We start from the raw sequence: 19,435 nt of genomic DNA on the forward strand, positions 1-19,435 counted from the left end.
ATCAAAAGTAGCAGATTCCTCTAAATCAAAATAGCCATTCACAGTCGATTGATTGAACATTTATAAAACATTCAAGGATCAAATTCATTTTCATTCATAATATGATACAGTTTTGCAAGTGAATTCTCCAGGGGTAGAAACATGTGTTTCTGTACCTCATAGCGAGACACATCTTCTGCTTGGAAGATTTATGCCATCTGTGCAGCTAGGATTTGTTTTTAATAGCAGAATTTTTACTTTGCCCCTATGCTAAGTTATCCTGTGGCAAACTTTTTTGAAAGAGGCATTCATTACTATTTTGTTATGTGGTAGAAAGTATGGTTTTCTTTCTTGCAAGCAAGATATGTAGTTATCTTGAAGGGTTCTTTTTTTGTGTGTTTTAAAATTTTTTTTTTAATTTAATATTTTTAGGAGTGCAGTGCCTTGGTAGAATGTATGATATTTTGTAATAGTAGGATAAATTCATTTTAGAATTCAAACAGTTCTAATAAAATAGGCCAGTATTCTAAAAGTTTATTTAGAATCAAAGTAGGAAATAAAGCTGTAATTTGTTATTATAGAAGACTTAACTTAGTTTCAAATTCTTTATGGCTAGAATCTATGATAAAAACAGAGGAAATATATTGATGAGGGCATCGACAGAACAAATTGTTTAATGCTTTGGCATTATAGAATCATAGTATATTACAACATTAGAATGTTTGGCCTGTTTTTTAATGATTGATAATGATGGTACCATCCTTGTATCATAGGATGTATTGTCATTATGCATAAAATCATCCTTTTTTAACTAGTTTCTAAAAAACAGTCTTAGGCCTTTTATAGAGACACCTATACCTACAAAATTCAGACCTCCTTCAACTGTTTATTGAGCAACTACTATGTCCTAGGCACTGTGTCAGGCATTGGGGAATAAGTCACAGACACACAGTAGCCCTTACCATTATGAAATTTCTATTTCAAACTAAAACCAAAAGTACACAGGGACACAAATTTCATAGTCAGGTAGTTAGTAGAGCAGAAGTAGTTAGGTAGAGCAGAGAGCTAAGTCACACTTGATTTTTATTTCAATTTCACTTAAATCAAGTAATTGAGAATAAATACCTGTGCTGTTTAATAAAGCTCTTAGAGTAAAAAAAGACTGGAGGCTAAAGTCTGAGGAAATTGAAAGCAGAATTTGCACTGCCTGCTAGGCCCATGCTGGGGTCTGAGGAAAGTTCTTGACCTTACCTCACAGCTTCTTCCTGGTTACGCAATAGGCATTTTACCCAAGAGAATGAAATTTTAGTGAAGGCAAACTGCAGGGTGCCTTTCTCGGGTAAGCCCTCTTACTTATTATATGCAAAGCAAACTGGGGCTTGCCTGGGTTAAGATTTTTGTTGTGCTAGAATTTGGGAAGTAGAAGTGTAAGGTGTTTAAATTTTTTTTTTTTTGTCCTCCAGCATCTTTCTCTATTATTTATGACATCTTTGACCATTTTGGCAGCGAAAAATCTTTACAACTATGTGCCTTTCTATAGTTGCAAAACAGTTACACTTTAATGTTTAAAAATATTTAGTGGATAATTTGGCGATTATTTTATAAATATTCAGAATTCATAATCATTTTTCTTTCATAAAAGTTGGTGGATAGTGGATTTTAAAAGAACACACTTTTATATTTTGTATATAAATGTTGTCTGAGCTGGGTTCTACATTTGCTGATTTCCATAACTAAACATTTGAATTTTACATTGCACTGAGAGTTTTTGCATATAATGGGCTTTAATTTGGGTTGGGAAAAGGGAAGAGAGGTAAGATCTGATAAAGTCTCAAAAAAGGAAGTGAAGCTGGATGTGCACAAGCCACACCTGTAATCCCAGTGGCTTGGGAGGCTGAGACAGGAGGATCATGAGTTCAAAGCCAGCCTCAGCAAAAAGAGAGGAGCTAAGCAACTCAGTGAGACTTTGTCTCTAAATAAAATACAAAAATAAAAAAGTGGGGGGCTAGGGATGTGGGATGTGGCTCAGTGGTCGAGTGCTCCTGAGTTCAATCCCTGGTACCAAAAAAAAAAAGCAAGTGAAGATTTGCTTCATTAGTTAAAGATCTTAAATTAACATGGTCTAAAATCTGTTAAAACAACAACAGAGCTGGATTTGGTGGCAGACACATGTAATCCCAGCAGCTCAGAAGCTGAGGCAGGAGGATTGCAAGTTTGAGGCCAGCCTCAGCAACTTAGTGAGACCCTATCTCAAAAAAAAAAAAAAAAAAAAAAAAAGGAAAGGACCAGGGATGTGGCTCAGTGGTTAAGTGTGCCTGGGTTCAATCCCAGTACCAACAGAAACAACAGCAGAAACCCCTTTCTCAAGGTTCAGAGATGCTCAGATAGTAATTAAAAAAAATTTTTTTTTTATGTATTTTTTTTAATTTATTGTTGGTCGTTCAAAACATTACATAGTTCTTAATACATCATATTTCACAGTTTGATTCAGGTGGGTTATGAACTCCCAATTTTACCCCGTATACAGATTGCTGTATCACATCAGTTACCCTTCCATTGATTGACATATTGCCTTTCTAGTGTCTGATGTATTCTGCTGTCTGTCCTATTCTCTACTATCCCCCCTCCCCTCCCCTCCCCTCCCCTCCCCTTTTCTCTCTCTACCCCTTCTACTGTAAATCATTTCTTCCATTTGTATTATCTTGTCTTACCCCTCCTTTCCTCTTATATGTCATTTTGTATAACCCTGAGGATCGCCTTCCATTTCCATGCGATTTCCCTTCTCACTCCCTTTCCCACCCACCTCTCTTCCCTGTTTAATGTACATCTTCTTCTCAAGCTCTTTGTCCCTACCCTGTCCTTGTTTACTCCCCTTATATCAAAGGAGTCATTTGGTATTTGTTTTTTAAAGATTGACTGGCTTCACTTAGCATAATCTGCTCTAATGCCATCCATTTCCCTCCAAATTCTATGATTTTGTCATTTTTTAATGCAGAATAATACTCCATTGTGTATAAATGCCACATTTTTCTTTATCCACTCATCTATTGAAGGGCATCTAGGCTGATTCCACAATCTTGCTATGGTGAATTGTGCTGCTATGAACATCGATGTAGCAGTGTCCCTGTAGCATGCTCTTTTTAGGTCTTTTGGGAATAGACCGAGAAGGGGAATAGCTGGGTCAAATGGTGGTTCCATTCCCAGCTTTCCAAGAAATCTCCATACTGCTTTCCAAATTGGCTGCACCAATTTGCAGTCCCACCAGCAATGAACAAGAGTGCCCTTTTCCCCGCATCCTCTCCAGCACTTATTGTTGTCTGACTTCCTAATGGCTGCCAATCTTACTGGAGTGAGATGGTATCTTAGGGTAGTTTTGATTTGCATTTCTCTGACTGCTAGTGATGGTGAGCATTTTTTCATGTACTTATTGATTGATTGTATGTCCTCCTCTGAGAAGTGTCTGTTCAGGTCCTTGGCCCATTTATTGATTGGGTTATTTGTTATCTTATTGTCTAATTTTTTGAGTTCTTTGTATATTCTGGTTATTAGGGCTCTATCTGAAGTGTGTGGAGTAAAGATTTGTTCCCAGGATGTAGGCTCCCTGTTTATCTCTCTTATTGTTTCTTTTGCTGAGAAAAAACTTTTTAGTTTGAGTAAGTCCCATTTGTTGATTCTAGTTGTTAACTCTTGCGCTATGGGTGTCCTATTGAGGAATTTGGAGCCTGATCCCACAGTATGTAGATCATAACCAACTTTTTCTTCTATCAGATGCCGTGTCTCTGATTTAATATCAAGCTCCTTGATCCATTTTGAGTTAACTTTTGTGGATGGCGAGAGATAGGGATTCAGATTCATTTTGATGCAAATGGATTTCCAGTTTTCCCAGCACCATTTGTTGAAGATGCTATCCTTCCTCCATTGCATGCTTTTAGCCCCTTTATCAAATATAAGATAGTTGTAGTTTTGTGGATTGGTTACTGTATCCTCTATTCTGTACCATTGGTCCACCCGCCTGTTTTGGTACCAGTACCATGCTGTTTTTGTTACTATTGCTCTGTAGTATAGTTTGAAGTCTGGTATCGCTATACCGCCTGATTCACACTTCCTGCTTAGCATTGTTTTTGCTATTCTGGGTCTTTTATTATTCCATATGAATTTCATGATTCTCTTTTCTATTTCTGCAAGAAATGCTGTTGGGATTTTGATTGGTATTGCATTGAACTTATAGAGAACTTTTGGTAATATTGCCATTTTGATGATGTTAGTTCTGCCTATCCATGAGCAGGGTATATTTTTCCATCTTCTAAGGTCTTCTTCTATATCTTTCTTTAGGGTTCTGTAATTTTCATTGTATAAATCTTTCACCTCTTTTGTTAGGTTGATTCCCAAGTATTTTATTTTTTGGGGGGATATTGTGAATGGAGTAGTTGTCCTCATTTCCCTTTCAGAGGATTTGTCGCTGATATACAGGAATGCCTTTGATTTATGCGTGTTGATCTTATATCCTGCCACTTTGCTGAATTCATTTATTAGCTCTAATAGCTTCTTTGTAGACCCTTTTGGGTCTGCTAGGTATAGAATCATATCATCTGCAAACAGTGATAATTTAAGTTCTTCTTTTCCTATTTTTATGCCTTTAATTTCTTTCATCTGTCTAATTGCTCTGGCCAGTGTTTCGAGGACTATGTTGAACAGAAGTGGTGAGAGAGGGCATCCCTGTCTTGTACCCGATCTTAGTGGGAATGCCTTCAATTTTTCTCCATTCAGAGTGATGCTGGCCTGTGGCTTATCATAGATGGCTTTTACAATGTTGAGGTATGATCCAGTTATCCCTAATTTTTCTAGAGTTTTGAACATAAAGGGATGCTGTACTTTGTCTAATGCTTTTTCTGCATCTATCGAGATGATCATATGGTTCTTATTTTTAAGTCTATTGATGTGGTGAATAACATTTATTGATTTCCGTATATTGAACCAGCCTTGCCTCCCAGGGATGAATCCTACTTGATCATGGTGTATAATTTTTTTGATATGTATTTGAATCCGATTCGCCAGAATTTTGTTGAGGATTTTTGCGTCAAGGTTCATTAGAGATATTGGTCTGTAGTTTTCTTTCTTTGAAGTGTCTTTGTCTGGTTTCGGAATCAGGGTGATGTTGGCCTCGTAGAATGAATTTGGAAGTTCTCCCTCTTTTTTTATTTCTTGAAATAGCTTGAAAAGTATTGGTGTTAGTTCCTCTTTAAATGTTTTGTAAAACTCTGCTGTATACCCATCCGGTCCTGGGCTTTTCTTAGTTGGTAATCTTTTGATGGTTTCTTCTATTTCCTCTATTGTTATTGGTCTGTTTAGGTTGTCTATATCCTCCTGACTCAATCTGGGCAGATCATAAGACTTAAGGAATTTATCTATGCCTTCACTATCTTCTATTTTATTGGAGTATAAGGATTCAAAATAATTTCTGATTATCATCTGTATTTCTGAAGTGTCTGTTGTGATATTGCCTTTTTCATCCCGTATGCTAGTAATTTGGGTTCTCTCTCTTCTTCTCTTCGTTAGCATGGCTAAGGGTCTGTCAATTTTATTTATTTTTTCAAAAAACCAACTTTTAGTTTTGTCGATTTTTTCAATTGTTTCTTTTGTTTCAATTTCATTAATTTCAGCTCTGATTTTAATTATTTCTTGCCTTCTACTTCTTTTGCTGTTGTTTAAAAAAATTTTTTTTAAGAGAATAATTACTTGGATAGTCAGCCAGGTGAATTAATGCAAACTTGGGATCAGTTTACACATAAGATATGCAGACCACTACCATTGAGCATCTAAACCTAAAATACAAAAATCCAGGAAAGTTCTCCATTGTTTGTATTTATTGTGGTATAGAAAAACAATTTGTTGTCAACAAGAATTTTAAAGTCTTCAGTGACTCTCAATTTTATTTCTCTCATGTTTTTCAAAAGTGTGACACTAATATAAGTCACCACACACAGCTTCTCAGAGGCAAGGCCGTGCTTTCTCTGGGGTTGAGGGATCCTGGTGGTGTCTTGCGTGGGGACATGCACGGCTTGACGGGGTCCTCCCATGCTCCATTGTAAGAGGGTCGAATTTGCATCTCAACCAGAACCACAGTGAATATTCCAGTCCTTAAAAGCATTTCTCTTTCCTACCTGCCCACAACACATTTAAAAAATCCATTTGTAGGTAGACTAAGCTATTGGGAAAAGAGAGACATTAGTTAAAATTCTCTGAAACACAAGAGTAGTATTAGACTAGAAAATTGGTCATTGTAGGGAAGTAAGTGCATTTATCACAGGAAATGAGAACTGCTTGGTTCTAGGGGACGTTGAAAATGCTCTAAGAAGAGGGTTTTGGTTGTGTGCAGTTAGCAGTGAACAGTGCTGAGACTTCTCAGGGCCCTGGGACACCTGTAGAGGAGGAAGTCACCTTTGTCCTACGCAGGTGATCCTGCTGCCATTTTGAGTTTTCAAGCTTCCCATTATTACTGTGCCAGTGACTGTCACCTCTGTTTTTTTCAGTACCCATCATAAAGCTGACTTGGGAGGGACAGGCGAGCCTCATCGAGTACTACAGTGACTATGCGGAAAGTTCCATCCCCACCGTGGATTTGGGAATTCCCAATACAGAGAGAGGTGAGAGCTTCCTTCTTACTCTTCCCCTTAAATCAAATCCTTATTCTGAAATATAGCAAATAAGGATAAAGATAAGATATTTTTAAGTACTGAAATTTTTACTTCTTGTCAGTTTGTTTTTTCTTTTCTTTCTTTTTTTTTTTTTCTTCTTATTCTAACAGCCAACATCTATACCCACAGATGCAGTCTGGTTCCTCAAATTAAAGATTCTGTAGTACAGACAAGGACCTTGCAGTCTATTTTGGGTCTGTTCCATTGCTGTGATCCAGTGCACGTCCGTTCCAATAGAGCTGAGCACTAGGTCTTTCATTCTGCCACAGTGCAGCCCGGACATATGGGACGTGCAAAGTTAACTTGTCATCTTCCCACAGACAGCCTCCATCTTTTTAAGCCGATGGTCCAGTTCACATCTCGTGTGCCTCTCTGAGTAGCTCCTGTCCCTGTTCTGCACTGTTAGCTGTAGAGTAAGCTCTATGTTATTTTTTAGTATTTTGATTAGCAAAGCGTTGGAAATATACCGGCTTTTCTCTTCAGATGGCAGGTTTTCTAGTTAAAAAATTCTTATTTTTTTAAAAAAGGAAAGTAGACATTTGGCCACCTCATTATAAGATGCTTTTAGTCCATCTGACTGTTAATCTAGTATTTCCCCCATCCATATTATTTTGGTCCCCCACCTCCTTTTATGAATAAAACAAAAAAATTGCAGCCTGTAATTGCTGTGAGATTGAAAACTTTCTTATTTGTCTGGACTGAAGGTACTAATTTTCTACTGCAAATTATCTGTGTGACCTCATGTAATTCCCCTAAGCTCTCCCACTTTCCATTTTCATTTTCTCATGTGTGAAATGAATGGCTTAGACTTCGTGGCCTCTGAAGTTTTTCCTTGTTCTCTATGTCTGTGAAAATTAGAGAATGCTGCTTTCTAGGAAAATGTCCAATTTTTAAGATCCATGGTAACATCCAAGCTTGTAATTACTTATGAGAGTTTCAAACTAAAAACTTTTAAAAGATGAATTTACCTAGGTTAGAGAAAATAATGCATCGTAAATTTTCTTCTTACCTTTCCCAGGTCATTGTGGAAAAACATTTGCCATTTTAGAAAGATTTCTGAATCACAATCGGAACAAAATACCATGGCTCCTCATTGTGGATGATGATACATTAATTAGGTAAGGAGTTGTTCTCATCCCAAGTGCTTTAAATTCTACATATATCCATATTTGAAAGCTGTGGTGCCTTTGGAGTGTTCCAAGCCACTACTTAATGAGAGGGCAGCAGGAACCTACAGACTCTTGGTTGAAGAGATGGGGCTGAGAGACTCAGGAGACAAAGTTGTTAGAGTTTTTAGGACAGAGCATCAGAGAGGAGAGAGCACTGAAGATGGTCTAAGGAAGCTTTCAGAGTAATTAGAGGGAGGAGGGAGTTGTGGTAGATGCCCAAAGGGGCTGGGCTTGGGGCCCGTTGCCACCAGCCACACTGGAAAGTCCACGATTGGCAGAGTATTGGGTAGAGTACACAGGAGAGTCTAGCTTCAATAGCAAGGACTAGTTAACCCTAGACCAAACACCACTCTAGTCCCACTTAGCAAATCTGAAAAAGAAAGAAGAGAGATGTAGGTATAAATAAGTCTGAAATAATCTTCTAGTCTTTCACCTTCTACAGCTGAAAATTACATGATCTGGTGTGCAAAAACCCACTGGATTGGATTAACAGCAAATTAGGCATTGTGGAGGACAGTGGTGAAATTCAAAACAGTACAGAAGAAAATGGTGAACTTAGAAGCATTGCAGTAAGAAGTACCCAAAATGAATGAAACACAAAAGTAAAATATAAATTTAGAAAATGCACAGAGCATCAGTGAGACAGTTTCAAAGGCATTTGGAGTCCCCCGAAAAAAGGGAAACAACTTATATTTAAGGAAATATTTCCCAAATTTGATGAAAATCATAAACCCACAAATCCAAGAAGCTCAGTGAACCCAAGCCCCAAAGCAGAGCAGTAGTGCCTCTAACACTGCAGGAGGGATGTCCTCTTCAATAACATCTCAGATAGCAGTTATTGTACCCATAGCCGCGTCACTTAGGTCCCCGGTCTTTACCACTCCACTGGAAATGTTGCCATATGATCAATTTGAACCTTGTTACTGTTCCTTTCAAAACTCTGATATCATCCTTGGTAACAATCATTATTGTCCTTAGTCCTGAGACTGAGTAATCTGCAGGATTCAGGGCCAACCCCTCTTCTCCATGGAAAACAACAGCACAGAGGTAGTCTTTCTGTTGTCATAGAAACACGGAGCTTTGACTTGTGGAAGATCAACACGTATTTGGAGACATGAAAAAATGCCATGAATGCAAAATTTTTTTAAAAAAGGACAAAACAGAGAAGAGAGGAAACTAGAATTTAATACACTCAAGAAAGAAATAGAAGGCAAATTCATATCAGCAATTATAGCTAAATTATAAAACAGTCCAAAGTAAACAAATTACAATGAAATTTTAATAAGAATTATTAGAATCCTAGGTGTTTGTCTTTTTTCGAGTTGTTTATTTCACTTAGTGTAATATCATCAAAGCTCATCTGTGTTGGAGCACATTGTTCAATTTTTTTCCCTTTTTAAGGCTGAATGATATTTCATTGAATGGATGTATCATGTTCTGCTTCTCTATCCATCTGCTGATGGACGCTCAGGTTACTTGCACAGTTGAGCTTTTGGGAATAATGCTGCTATGAATTTGAGTGTGTAGGTGGCTCTTCAAGACCCTGGTCTCAATTCTTTGGGGTGTATAATGAGAAGTGGCATTCCTGGATCATAGGACAATTTAGTGTTGACTTCAGGGAAGCATTCTAATATGTTACACATTTAGAAATTAGTTAACTTAGATAGAAAAAAAAAATCAACGAGGATGGGGCGAAAATGAAAACAAACTGGACCCAACTGTACTTCATGTGAAAATATAATCACGCTAAGAATGAAAAAAATATAACGAATGCAAGTAATTTTTGAAGATAGTATTTAAATATATACCTTCAGTCAAGAGTGAGAAGAAGGGAGGAACTACAAACAAATCCTGATGTTTTAGTATGGGTCTGATTTTGGAAGTGGTGTGGGCAAAGCAATTCTGAAATTATTTTAGGTATATTATAGACTTGAATAGATGTTGATATTGTGGGGAGCCAGTTTTCTGAGTATGGAAGAGAATATGAATAAAGAACAGAGGAGGTCAAGGGAAAGCTTTGTGGGAAGGGCCTGAAATTGAAAGAATTTATAATTTTGGTAAGAACTCACGATTTCTGAATTTTGTGTGTGTGTGTGTGTTCACATATCTGTTTCCTGGCTTTTTCTTCTGCAAGAGGCTAGAAGCAAAGATACTCCAGAGTATTGAGACACTATTGCCTAGAGTTAGTAGTACGGCTTTCCTCACTCAAAGGAATCAGGGCTGGCTTCTCGGAGAGATGGCAAATGCCAGGGCCAAGGCAAGGCAGGCACAAAATTCATTCCAGGACATCTTTTTATATTAGAAAGCCAGGAGGTGCTAGGAGAAAGAAGTTGGGGGCAGAGTGGCAAAGAGGACGAGGAAGAAAAGAACATGTTATGAGGACACAGAGGCAGCTTGAATGGGTTCCATTGGCTAAATCTGGGACATGTAAAGCATCAGTGTAATTGAAGACAGTAATGAATTATGAGCCATTAGAATTAAAAATCATGAGTCCATCCTTATAATACATACATACACATGTACATAAATGGAGAGAAGGTGGGCTCTTGCTCGCAGGATGACAGTGAGTTCTGGTCGATAAAGGTGCAGGGAGGGTTGGTGTTGGAAAAGTCATCACTTAGTAACCATCATAGTGAAGTTTGATTCAGGCAAGAATCGCTAATGCAAAACTAGAGCCCGTTTTGATGAGGACTGGGATATTTGTCTATGTTAAAGTTTCTACACAGAGATGCCTAGTAATGGCAGGGGAAATATAGATACTGTCCCGTGGGGCAACCAGACAGTGCCTTACTTGGATGATCAAGTAAGTCTTACCAAGGATGGGCAGATGGACACATCTGTGCCACACACACACAGAGTCACTCATGTTATACCGTGACTGGGCTGCGAAACATCCGACAAGCCCAACATGCAAATGGTTCTGTTTGAGGAAAGGTGAGGGGCTTGCAGCATTGAAAACTACCAATGTTTCAAAAGATAAAGCATAGCTATGGAGCTGGTTCTAGATTAAAGAAGATTAAAGTGAAATGATTAATACATACAATAAGGGATCCTGGCCTTCATTCTGATGCTATACATGACATTACTGAGTTAATTGTAAAATTAGACTAGTGATTGGCTTAGTAGAAGCACTGTGTCAGTGGTTCAGTTTTGAGTCATTATAACTAAGGCTTCTGTCTGTATTTCTGTACAAGTCCATATAGACACCCGCCTTCTTTTCAGCTAAAATGCATAGGAGTGGACCATCTGGGACATAGAGCAGGTGGAAGTTTAACTCTTTCAATAACTCATTGTACCTATGTTAATTTTCCTGAAGTTGCTTGCTTTTACCATTCTTAGGAAATATGCATGGATGCATATTGGAGGAAAGGACCATGATATATACAACTTGCTTTCTAATATTTCAGAAGAGGGAAATATGCATGTACATATAATCAACATGTATGTGTTGTGGGAGGGTATACACCTGCAGAATCCATAGAATGATAAAACCGATAGGGTAAGTGTTAAGCACTGGTTAAGTCTGGGTAAGGGATATAGGAATTCTTTGTCCCAGTCTTGTAACTTTTCTGTAATCTTGAAATTATTCCCAAGGAAAAAGTTCAAAAATAAAAACCATAATAGGTCAGGTTGGAACATCCTCTTTATTTTAAAGATCAATATTTAACAGTTAAAATCTGTCTACGCTACTAAGAAGCATCAGTGTAACTCTGATCACACTTGCTGTCGAGCGTCTCCATGCTGTTTTTCTTCATTTCTGTGCCTCAAAATTGCCTGAAATGGGAACAGATTGTTAAATGAAGTTCTTTTCCTGGATCAGTAGCCAAATCTCCATAGATAGAATTGGAGATCTATCTGCTTTATCCACATTTCCACTTTTTAGCGAATATGAAGTATGTGATAATTATCAGACTCCATTTGTGATCCTTCGGCTTTAAAGTAATATTGTGAATATGGAAATAGTGTTATAAAGAAAAGAAACCCAGAGATGTTAAATTCCCATTATTTTAACCTTACAATTGAAGAAATTGAAGGTTTCGGTTTAAATCGACAGTTTCACAATATGCAGGAAAAAGAGAAATATCACAAAGCTCTTTTTCTTTTTTTCAGGTCCAGAAGTAGACATAAATTTGCCCTAGAAAGCTCTGGGTTTTTGCAGAACCTTTTTTCAAACAAAAGGCTACAATTTCCTTACAGATATTTATGAGTATATTTTCCGTCACTGAATAGTATCAGCATACTTATTTGCCTTTCTCTGTGGAGCTATTTATCAGATGACTTGAAGACTGATTTCAAATTAGGTGTTTAGCATGTTTAACATGTATATTGAATATAGCATAGTGTCCAGAGATGGTGTTCTCTGGTCACTCAGAAACTGCCAACATTTTCAGAAGCCTTGACCTTCAGACAGAATGTAAACCTGGTCTGCAGACTTATAGACCCTTTGAGCACCAGCACTTGCAGGAGGTTTTTTTAAATATATATACACGTTCAATATTTTCTTTGCTTTCACCTTCAACTTTATCAGCTGGGGCATTTCTGTAGGATGCCATGAGTATGGATGGAAAAGGGACCTCTTTTGTACCTCTCCACTAGTTACTGAAGGGGGTCCAAGGAGATAGATATCAGCAAAGGGAGACCTCAACTCCAGATGATGGGGTCCTTGACAAATGACTCAGAAAGGAATTTTAAGATGTGTCAGATAGAGGCATCAACAGAGATTTACTGGGAAAGCAAGGAGTACACATTCAAAGAGAGTGCAGGCTGTCTGAAGAGTGAAAAGCAGCCTTTTGGGGTCTCTGGCTTTTCTCTTCAAAGGAAACTTTGTGCGATCCTTGGTTGTATCTTCTTCATTATTTGATCAATAGTTAGTGTGGGGAAAGTATCCAATATATAGGTTTCCTCTCTCCCCTTGCTCAATCTAGTCTAAAAATACATGGATGAGTGGGCTCATTAATAGTGCACAGGGCAGTGTTCATAAGTGGGTGAATTTTCAGTAACTTTAAGGTCAGGAGTGACAGGCCTGGAGAACAATTGGCTAGGGGAGTATTAAAATTACAGTATCCTCGTCTTCCTTTTGTCTCCTTTCTATCTTTTTATTCTACCTCATTATCACTACCCCATCCCCTTACAGAGAAGAGAAATTAGTCTTTAGAAAACTGGTGTGCTCAAGTTAACACTGCTTGTGGGAAAAGCTTTCACGGTTAGAGATTTAGAGAAACGCCTCATATCAACCCACCTCTTGGAGATTCATGATGCTTATGAATCACAGGCTGAGACACATGCCAAAGTTTGGCCCATTAGAAATTTTTGCAAAGTTATTGACCATGGAAACTTTGTTTTTAAGGATTAGTAATTAATATCTTAAGGAATGCTATGACCTGGTGATGTGGGACCTCAAAATCTCCAGATGCAACAGTAGGAAGACTTTATAAGGCATCTCTAAGTGATGGAAGTTCTTAGAAGAGAAAACTTGCCTTTTCTCACCAACCTTTGCCACTACATTAAAAAATGATTTCTAGTTTTTATTTTTCTGGGAAATCTTTTTATTTCATCCTCAAAGTAGCTATAGTTGCAGGCATTGTTCTGTCCAGCTCATGGATATTCTCACTGCCCTTTGTGAGCTGTTTAGACACATAACAAAGACTGATGGGGGCAAAGGGCATTTAAAGGGATGCACAGAGACCAAAAGTTCATGCCCTGGGGTGGTCTTACTGAGTATTGGTGGGTGTGTGTCATACTCACTGTCCCAATTCTTTCCTTATCTTCCAGCTACATGTCCCTGAACACATTTACACCTCACAGTTCTTTTTGGAACATTTAAGGATTTAAAAAATAGAAACAACCAAGTCCACCTGAAAAGGTGTGAGGATTAGTCCATACTCACCTGCAGGTAGGACGGGTGGAAGTGAGGTTTATAGCACACTGGCCACCTCAGGCCACTGACCCGCCACCTACTCCCCCAAATGAGGCAACCAGGTCCTGGCAGAGGCTGCTTCAAACTGGGTAGTGAGCATCTGGTTTCTCAGTTTCTCTTTTGCTTCCGGTAATGTACAGTGTTCATACATTTCTTTTTTTTTTTGGGAGGGGGGTCTTTAGTAAATCCATTTATTCCATAAATCACTTGAATTTCATCCCAGCATTTTCCTTATATAGAGCTATGTAACAAAAAGAGGGAGATGTAAGAACTATGAAATATTTATTTTGAGACTACACATGAATTAAATAATTATTACTTATGTTCCCTTTGGTATCTCAGCATCTCCAGGCTCCGGCACTTGCTTAGCTGCTACGACTCCAGTAAACCCATAGTCCTGGGAGAGCGCTACGGATATGGCCTGGGCACTGATGGCTACAGCTATGTCACAGGAGGAGGAGGGTAAGTGTAAGCATGGCTTTTTACAAATACAGAGAACTCTCAGTGTCTGTGGGGGATTTGGGTCCAGGACCCCAGCACGATATTCAAGTCCCTTATATAAGTTGAAGTATTTGCATATAATCTATGTACATCCTACTGTATACTTTAACCTCTGGATTGCTTGTAATACCTATTACTATGTAAATGCCATGGACGTAGTTCTTATATTGTGTTATTTAGAAAATAATGACAAGTAAAAATGTCTATGTCACCCAAAGAGGTTGGAGGGGTTCCCAGTTGGGAGACCTTAATTCAGCTCCAGTGGGTTCCTTATGCAGAAGAATTTCAGCACTTCAGTCAGAGACACAGAGATTTATTTAGAAAAGAAATGTATATTTAAGGGAGAATGCAGACTATCCAGAGCGAGAGATGCACTTTTGGGCCCCTGTCTCTTCTTTGGAAGAAAACTTGGTAAGAGGTGATTGTGGGGAGGTGTATGGGGATCATGTCAGTCTGGTGCTGAGAGACAATTTATGATGGTCTGGCCATTTTCAGGATCTTAGGCTGCTGTGGTCTCCATTATCTGATCAGTTATAGGTTTCTTAGTATATCATATCTCTTGGCTTAATTGATTTGTTTGTGGGTTAGTTAACAGTGCCTAAGGTAATTATCATGAGTGAGTGAATTTTCAGTAACTTCAAGATTTGCAGATTTCCAAAAAATTTGGGAGTCACAGGCCTGGGAGAGAGGTAGGCTCAAGGAGTGACAGGCCTGGAAAGATATGAGGAATCTTAAATTAAAATTATATTTCCTTGTTCTTCCTTTATTTGTCCTGTCTACCTGTCTCATTTCCTTTATCCTACCTCATATTACATGTTCAGTACAGGTGCATTTTTTTAAAAAAAATTTTTGATTTATGATCAGTTGGATCCATGAACGTGGAGCCTGCAGGTAGAGAGGACTGAACTTCCCATTCTACAAGGCAGAGGAGGGTCTGTGGAACTGGGATCTATACTGACATACGAGTCTCTTTAAATAGTAGCTGTTCCTCTAATAGGAAAGTGAATATTATATTTGTGAAACCTGAACATGAAAAGAACCCACAATAAAGAAAATTTACCCCTTGAAGAGACAATATGAAAATATTTTTCAAAGTACTTGCTAGAAATGGCCCTATAATAACTAGTGCTTCTAGGCAGCCAGTTACTTTGGATTGTCTATTTAAAAAAATTACTTATAGATTTTAATTTTAAAAAATAAGCCATTATACTTTAAAATTATCCAATGCTTAATAAATCACATTTAGAAAAAGAGTAGTATAGAAACTTAGACAATTGAATAACATTTGTGTAGGATTTATAGGTTTTAAATAACAGTAAAAAATCAATCTTTTTAAATGAAGCACCTGCCTCATCTCTTATGGGGAAAGATTTTAATTTGATTTATATGGGTAAATCAATTGAGCAGTTAGTTGTTTCTATTACTGCTATAGTCTTTGCTACTAGGGTGTTTAGGGAGAATGTTAACTTGTCTTCCACTCTAGTCATTTAAATTCATTCAACTGATTTTTTTTTGAATGTTCATTATACACCGGGCAGCATTATATTCAGTGATTATATATACCTCTTAAAGACTAGGACCTTTTATTTCTATTTTTTAATCCCTTAGATCAGAACATGTCTCTCTCACCATTTTTTTCTCTCACTTTAACAAAATACCTGAGACTGGGTAACTTATATTTATTTAGTTTAAGTTTTGGAAGTCCAAAACCATAGTGCTCACACCTGCTCAGCACTGGCGAGGCCCTTCTGGATATATCACAACATGGCTGATAGCGCCATGACAGGAATATGTGCAAGAGGGAGAGGTCACATATTTAGTCAGGAAACAGGAGATTAAAGGGTCAGGCTTGATCTTTTTATAATAATCCTCCCTTGTGGTAACTAACTACAGGGTCCCTTAAGAATAAAATTAGCCTCTTCACCTTCCACCAGGCCCCACCCCTTAAATATTTCACTCTCTCTCAACACTGAGACTCTGGAAACCAAGCTTTCAACACATGAATCTTTAGAGGATGCATTAAAGTCTTATCCATATCACAGCAGGTTTCTTCTGCAGGTTCTCAAGTGTCTTACTGCAGGTGTTCTGGTTAGATCTAGCCCATCCAGTGGTGAATACAGAATGGTTATGGAGTGAGGTCTGCTGTGGTAGGATCACTGAGCCTGAGCAGGAGCACTGATCTTTAAGTAGTGTCCTGCACCTATCAGAAGGCACTAGCAATGGGAAATGGGGGTCCAGGGAAGTCAAGAAAGGTTGACCTTTTTGTTAAAAAAGGGTTTAAGCTGTTTTCAGCCACAAAGTGATGTGTGTAGCTTTCTGGGTAAGGTATTAGGTCCAATTAAGGATGAGGGCATGACATACATTGAGCCAGAACTTGTCACTTTTGGCAGGGTCCTGCTGTCTGTACATGGGTTTATATATTTTGTAGCTCAGTAATATTCATATACTCTTAATAAAGAATTGCCTTTTTGTGTGATTTCTGAGAGCATGTGGTTTCGTTGTCCTTCTTGCTTATTGGATTTAACTGTTATTTGTGGGACCAGCACTTGAGACCTTCTGAAACCTCACTTTATGTTACCTAACCAGAGTGGTCTTTTATGATGCCTGGTGGGGGCTGGTGCTTATTCACTCCACTAGCCGAGTATGTGCCAAGCACTGGCCACGCATAGGTGAGAGCCCCACCGCACATCCCATGCAGGAGGCAGATACATTGCATAATTGCATCTACTCCCTTTCTCTTGTCTGTGACAGGCTCTGATAGGCCACCAAGGTAGCCCCTTTAACCTTTTCTGTGTTCAGCCTCTACCTACCTGGCTGGTGGATATTTCCCGCCACCTCTTGTTTTCATACCTTGTAACCTCTTCCCCTCACCAGACATCTTCCTCATTCGCTTGGGAACATCGTGGGCATTCTCTACTCTTGCTACCTGCATTTCCTCAGCTCCTTACTCACCCTTCTGCCTAATTCACCTTGTCAAGGTCTCATGGAACCACACTGTGGTCAAATCAAATGAATCGTTTCCAGTCTTCATCTGTTTTTTCCCCCTGAGCAGCCTTTGACAGATCTCACAGTTTACTTGAAACACTTTTTCTCTTGCTTTCCAGAGCAACATCCGGACCTTTTCCATTCCTGTCTTTCTGGTCAGACCTTCTCAGTTCTTTTTGTCTGTCCATTTAAAGTCTGTCTTTCTTAGCCATCTTTTCTAATTTCTCTTATCTTCTCCCTCTACATTCTTCCAGAGTGATTTTATCCACCTCCATGTACCCAGATCCCTGTCTCCAGCCCAGGATTCTCTCCCACTCCTGATGCATACATCCGCCTACCAAAGGACACCTCCACTTGGTGATTCACAGGCACATCACCTCCCATGCTGAACTCATCATTTATGACATTAGCTCCTAACCTGGTCCCTTTCCATTGGCCCTCTCTCAGAGAAGGCACTAAGATGTACGATTTCCTACCCTGGAGCCTGTAAGGCAGCTCTCTCCCTTCTCTTTATCTTTCCCACTCTCTGGCTGTGGACTGAATTCCTGAGTTGTGTCATGTCCTGAATCTCTCTCTCTTCAGTACTTCTCTCCACCTCCTCCACCATCATGGCTGCTACCATCTCTGCTCAGGCTTCCTGCTCTCCCACTTTCTTGTGTTCATCCATCCCACGTGGTCATGCACACCGTAGTTAGAGAGCCCATTCTAATAGGCAGATCTCATCCTATCTCCCCTGCTCGCAAGCCATCAGCTGCTTCTCCTCACCTTATCTTCCCCCAAAGACACGAACCATTTTTTAACATCTGGCATCTAAGACAAGGAAATGACCAATCACATTTCACCAAGAGTCAAGCTGGTCTTGGATGAGGCCTCAGTTTTGACCACCTAGAGATCACCTAAGCTGCAGATCTAGGTGCTGCTGAACCCTCTGCAGCCGGGCCAAAGGTTCGAGCAGGGCCTCTCTTCCACCTGCAGGCCCCGGTCACCCCTGAAAGTTGCTTGGCCCCTGCTCATCTGGTGGAGATTCCACTCTAGAAATTTGTTCATCGGTTTCATCGTGTCCAGCTCTCTTCAAAAATTCCATAAATGAGTCTGATTTTTACTTTATTTATGTTTCCATGTATGACTGCAGCGTGAAAATCTCTTTCATCCTTTTATATCCTGAGTGGACCTACAACTTTTACCCTCACCTGTAGGACAAAACCTGACCAAGGCTCCCAAGGCCCCATCTGGTCTTGGCAGATGAATTGCCATCCTGGCTCTCAGCCTGAAGAATTCATGCAGAACTTATTGCTCTTTCTCAGGAACACTGTCTTCCCCACATTCCCCCCCCCACCATATATGGCATCTGTGGGTCTCTACAGTTTCAGATTTCTGTCTGCCTATTTCCTTCTCATTTTTTTTGGACTCAATCTAGCTGTTATTTTTCTACTCCTAGAAGCCTGTAGCCCACCTTAGCCCCTGAAATCTGGGCTTAATGCCTTTCTAATGTACTTTCATAGCATATTATATAAACTGTTATCATTTAATTGTCTATTTACATTCCTATTTTCTACTTAAATTAAGAATTATTTGCAGGTAGCACCTGTGTCTTATTTCTCATTATATCCCCACTTCAGAGCAGAGGGGCTTGTTTTTATCAAGGTACGGTGAATAAATGGATAAACAAACCACGAAAACCGGGCATTTGGGTTTTACCTAAGCAACATGACCCATGGTATATTTGGGTTTTTAAAGTACTTTTATACTTTTATACAGAAACATTCTTCATGAGATTGCTTCTTCTGCCAACCTTTGACAAAAGTTGCCTATACAATGTGATATAGTTCCTCCAGCACTACAATAGGATTTACTGATGTTCTAGATGGAGAACCAATGTACTTTTTTTTTGCAATAGTAAGTCAGGATCAGTGGTTAGGAAAATCTGTTCATAGACAGTAACAGCATTTTTAAATAATGAAATATAGAGCAGAATAGAATAAAATGGTATCGGTGTCTTGTGAAATGTTTCACTTCTATTCTCTCTCTCTCTCTCTCTCTCATGCACACACAACACACACACACACACACACACACACACATACATAAATGGTTGCAGTGTAAAGTTCTGGGTTTTCTAATTATGCTACCATCAAGTACGTTCTTCACATTCACACCCTCGAGCCCGAGCCCCTTCACCTCCCTTCCCC

The 19,435-nt window shown here is 39.0% G+C and overlaps 1 protein-coding gene across 1 annotated transcript in view; it reads left to right on the top strand.

Moving 5' to 3' along the window:
• The window catches only part of B3glct (beta 3-glucosyltransferase), a 109,177-nt gene that overhangs the window by 78,231 nt on the left and 11,511 nt on the right, over window positions 1-19,435 (top strand). Inside the window, exons 11-13 of the mRNA XM_026388380.2 lie at window positions 6,510-6,623; window positions 7,693-7,792; window positions 14,103-14,222. Coding sequence (XP_026244165.2) covers window positions 6,510-6,623; window positions 7,693-7,792; window positions 14,103-14,222 — 334 coding nt within the window. The remainder of the gene's footprint in view (window positions 1-6,509; window positions 6,624-7,692; window positions 7,793-14,102; window positions 14,223-19,435) is intronic.

This window comes from Urocitellus parryii, chromosome 2 (assembly GCF_045843805.1).
Source record: "Urocitellus parryii isolate mUroPar1 chromosome 2, mUroPar1.hap1, whole genome shotgun sequence".
Taxonomy (NCBI): Eukaryota; Metazoa; Chordata; class Mammalia; order Rodentia; family Sciuridae; genus Urocitellus; species Urocitellus parryii.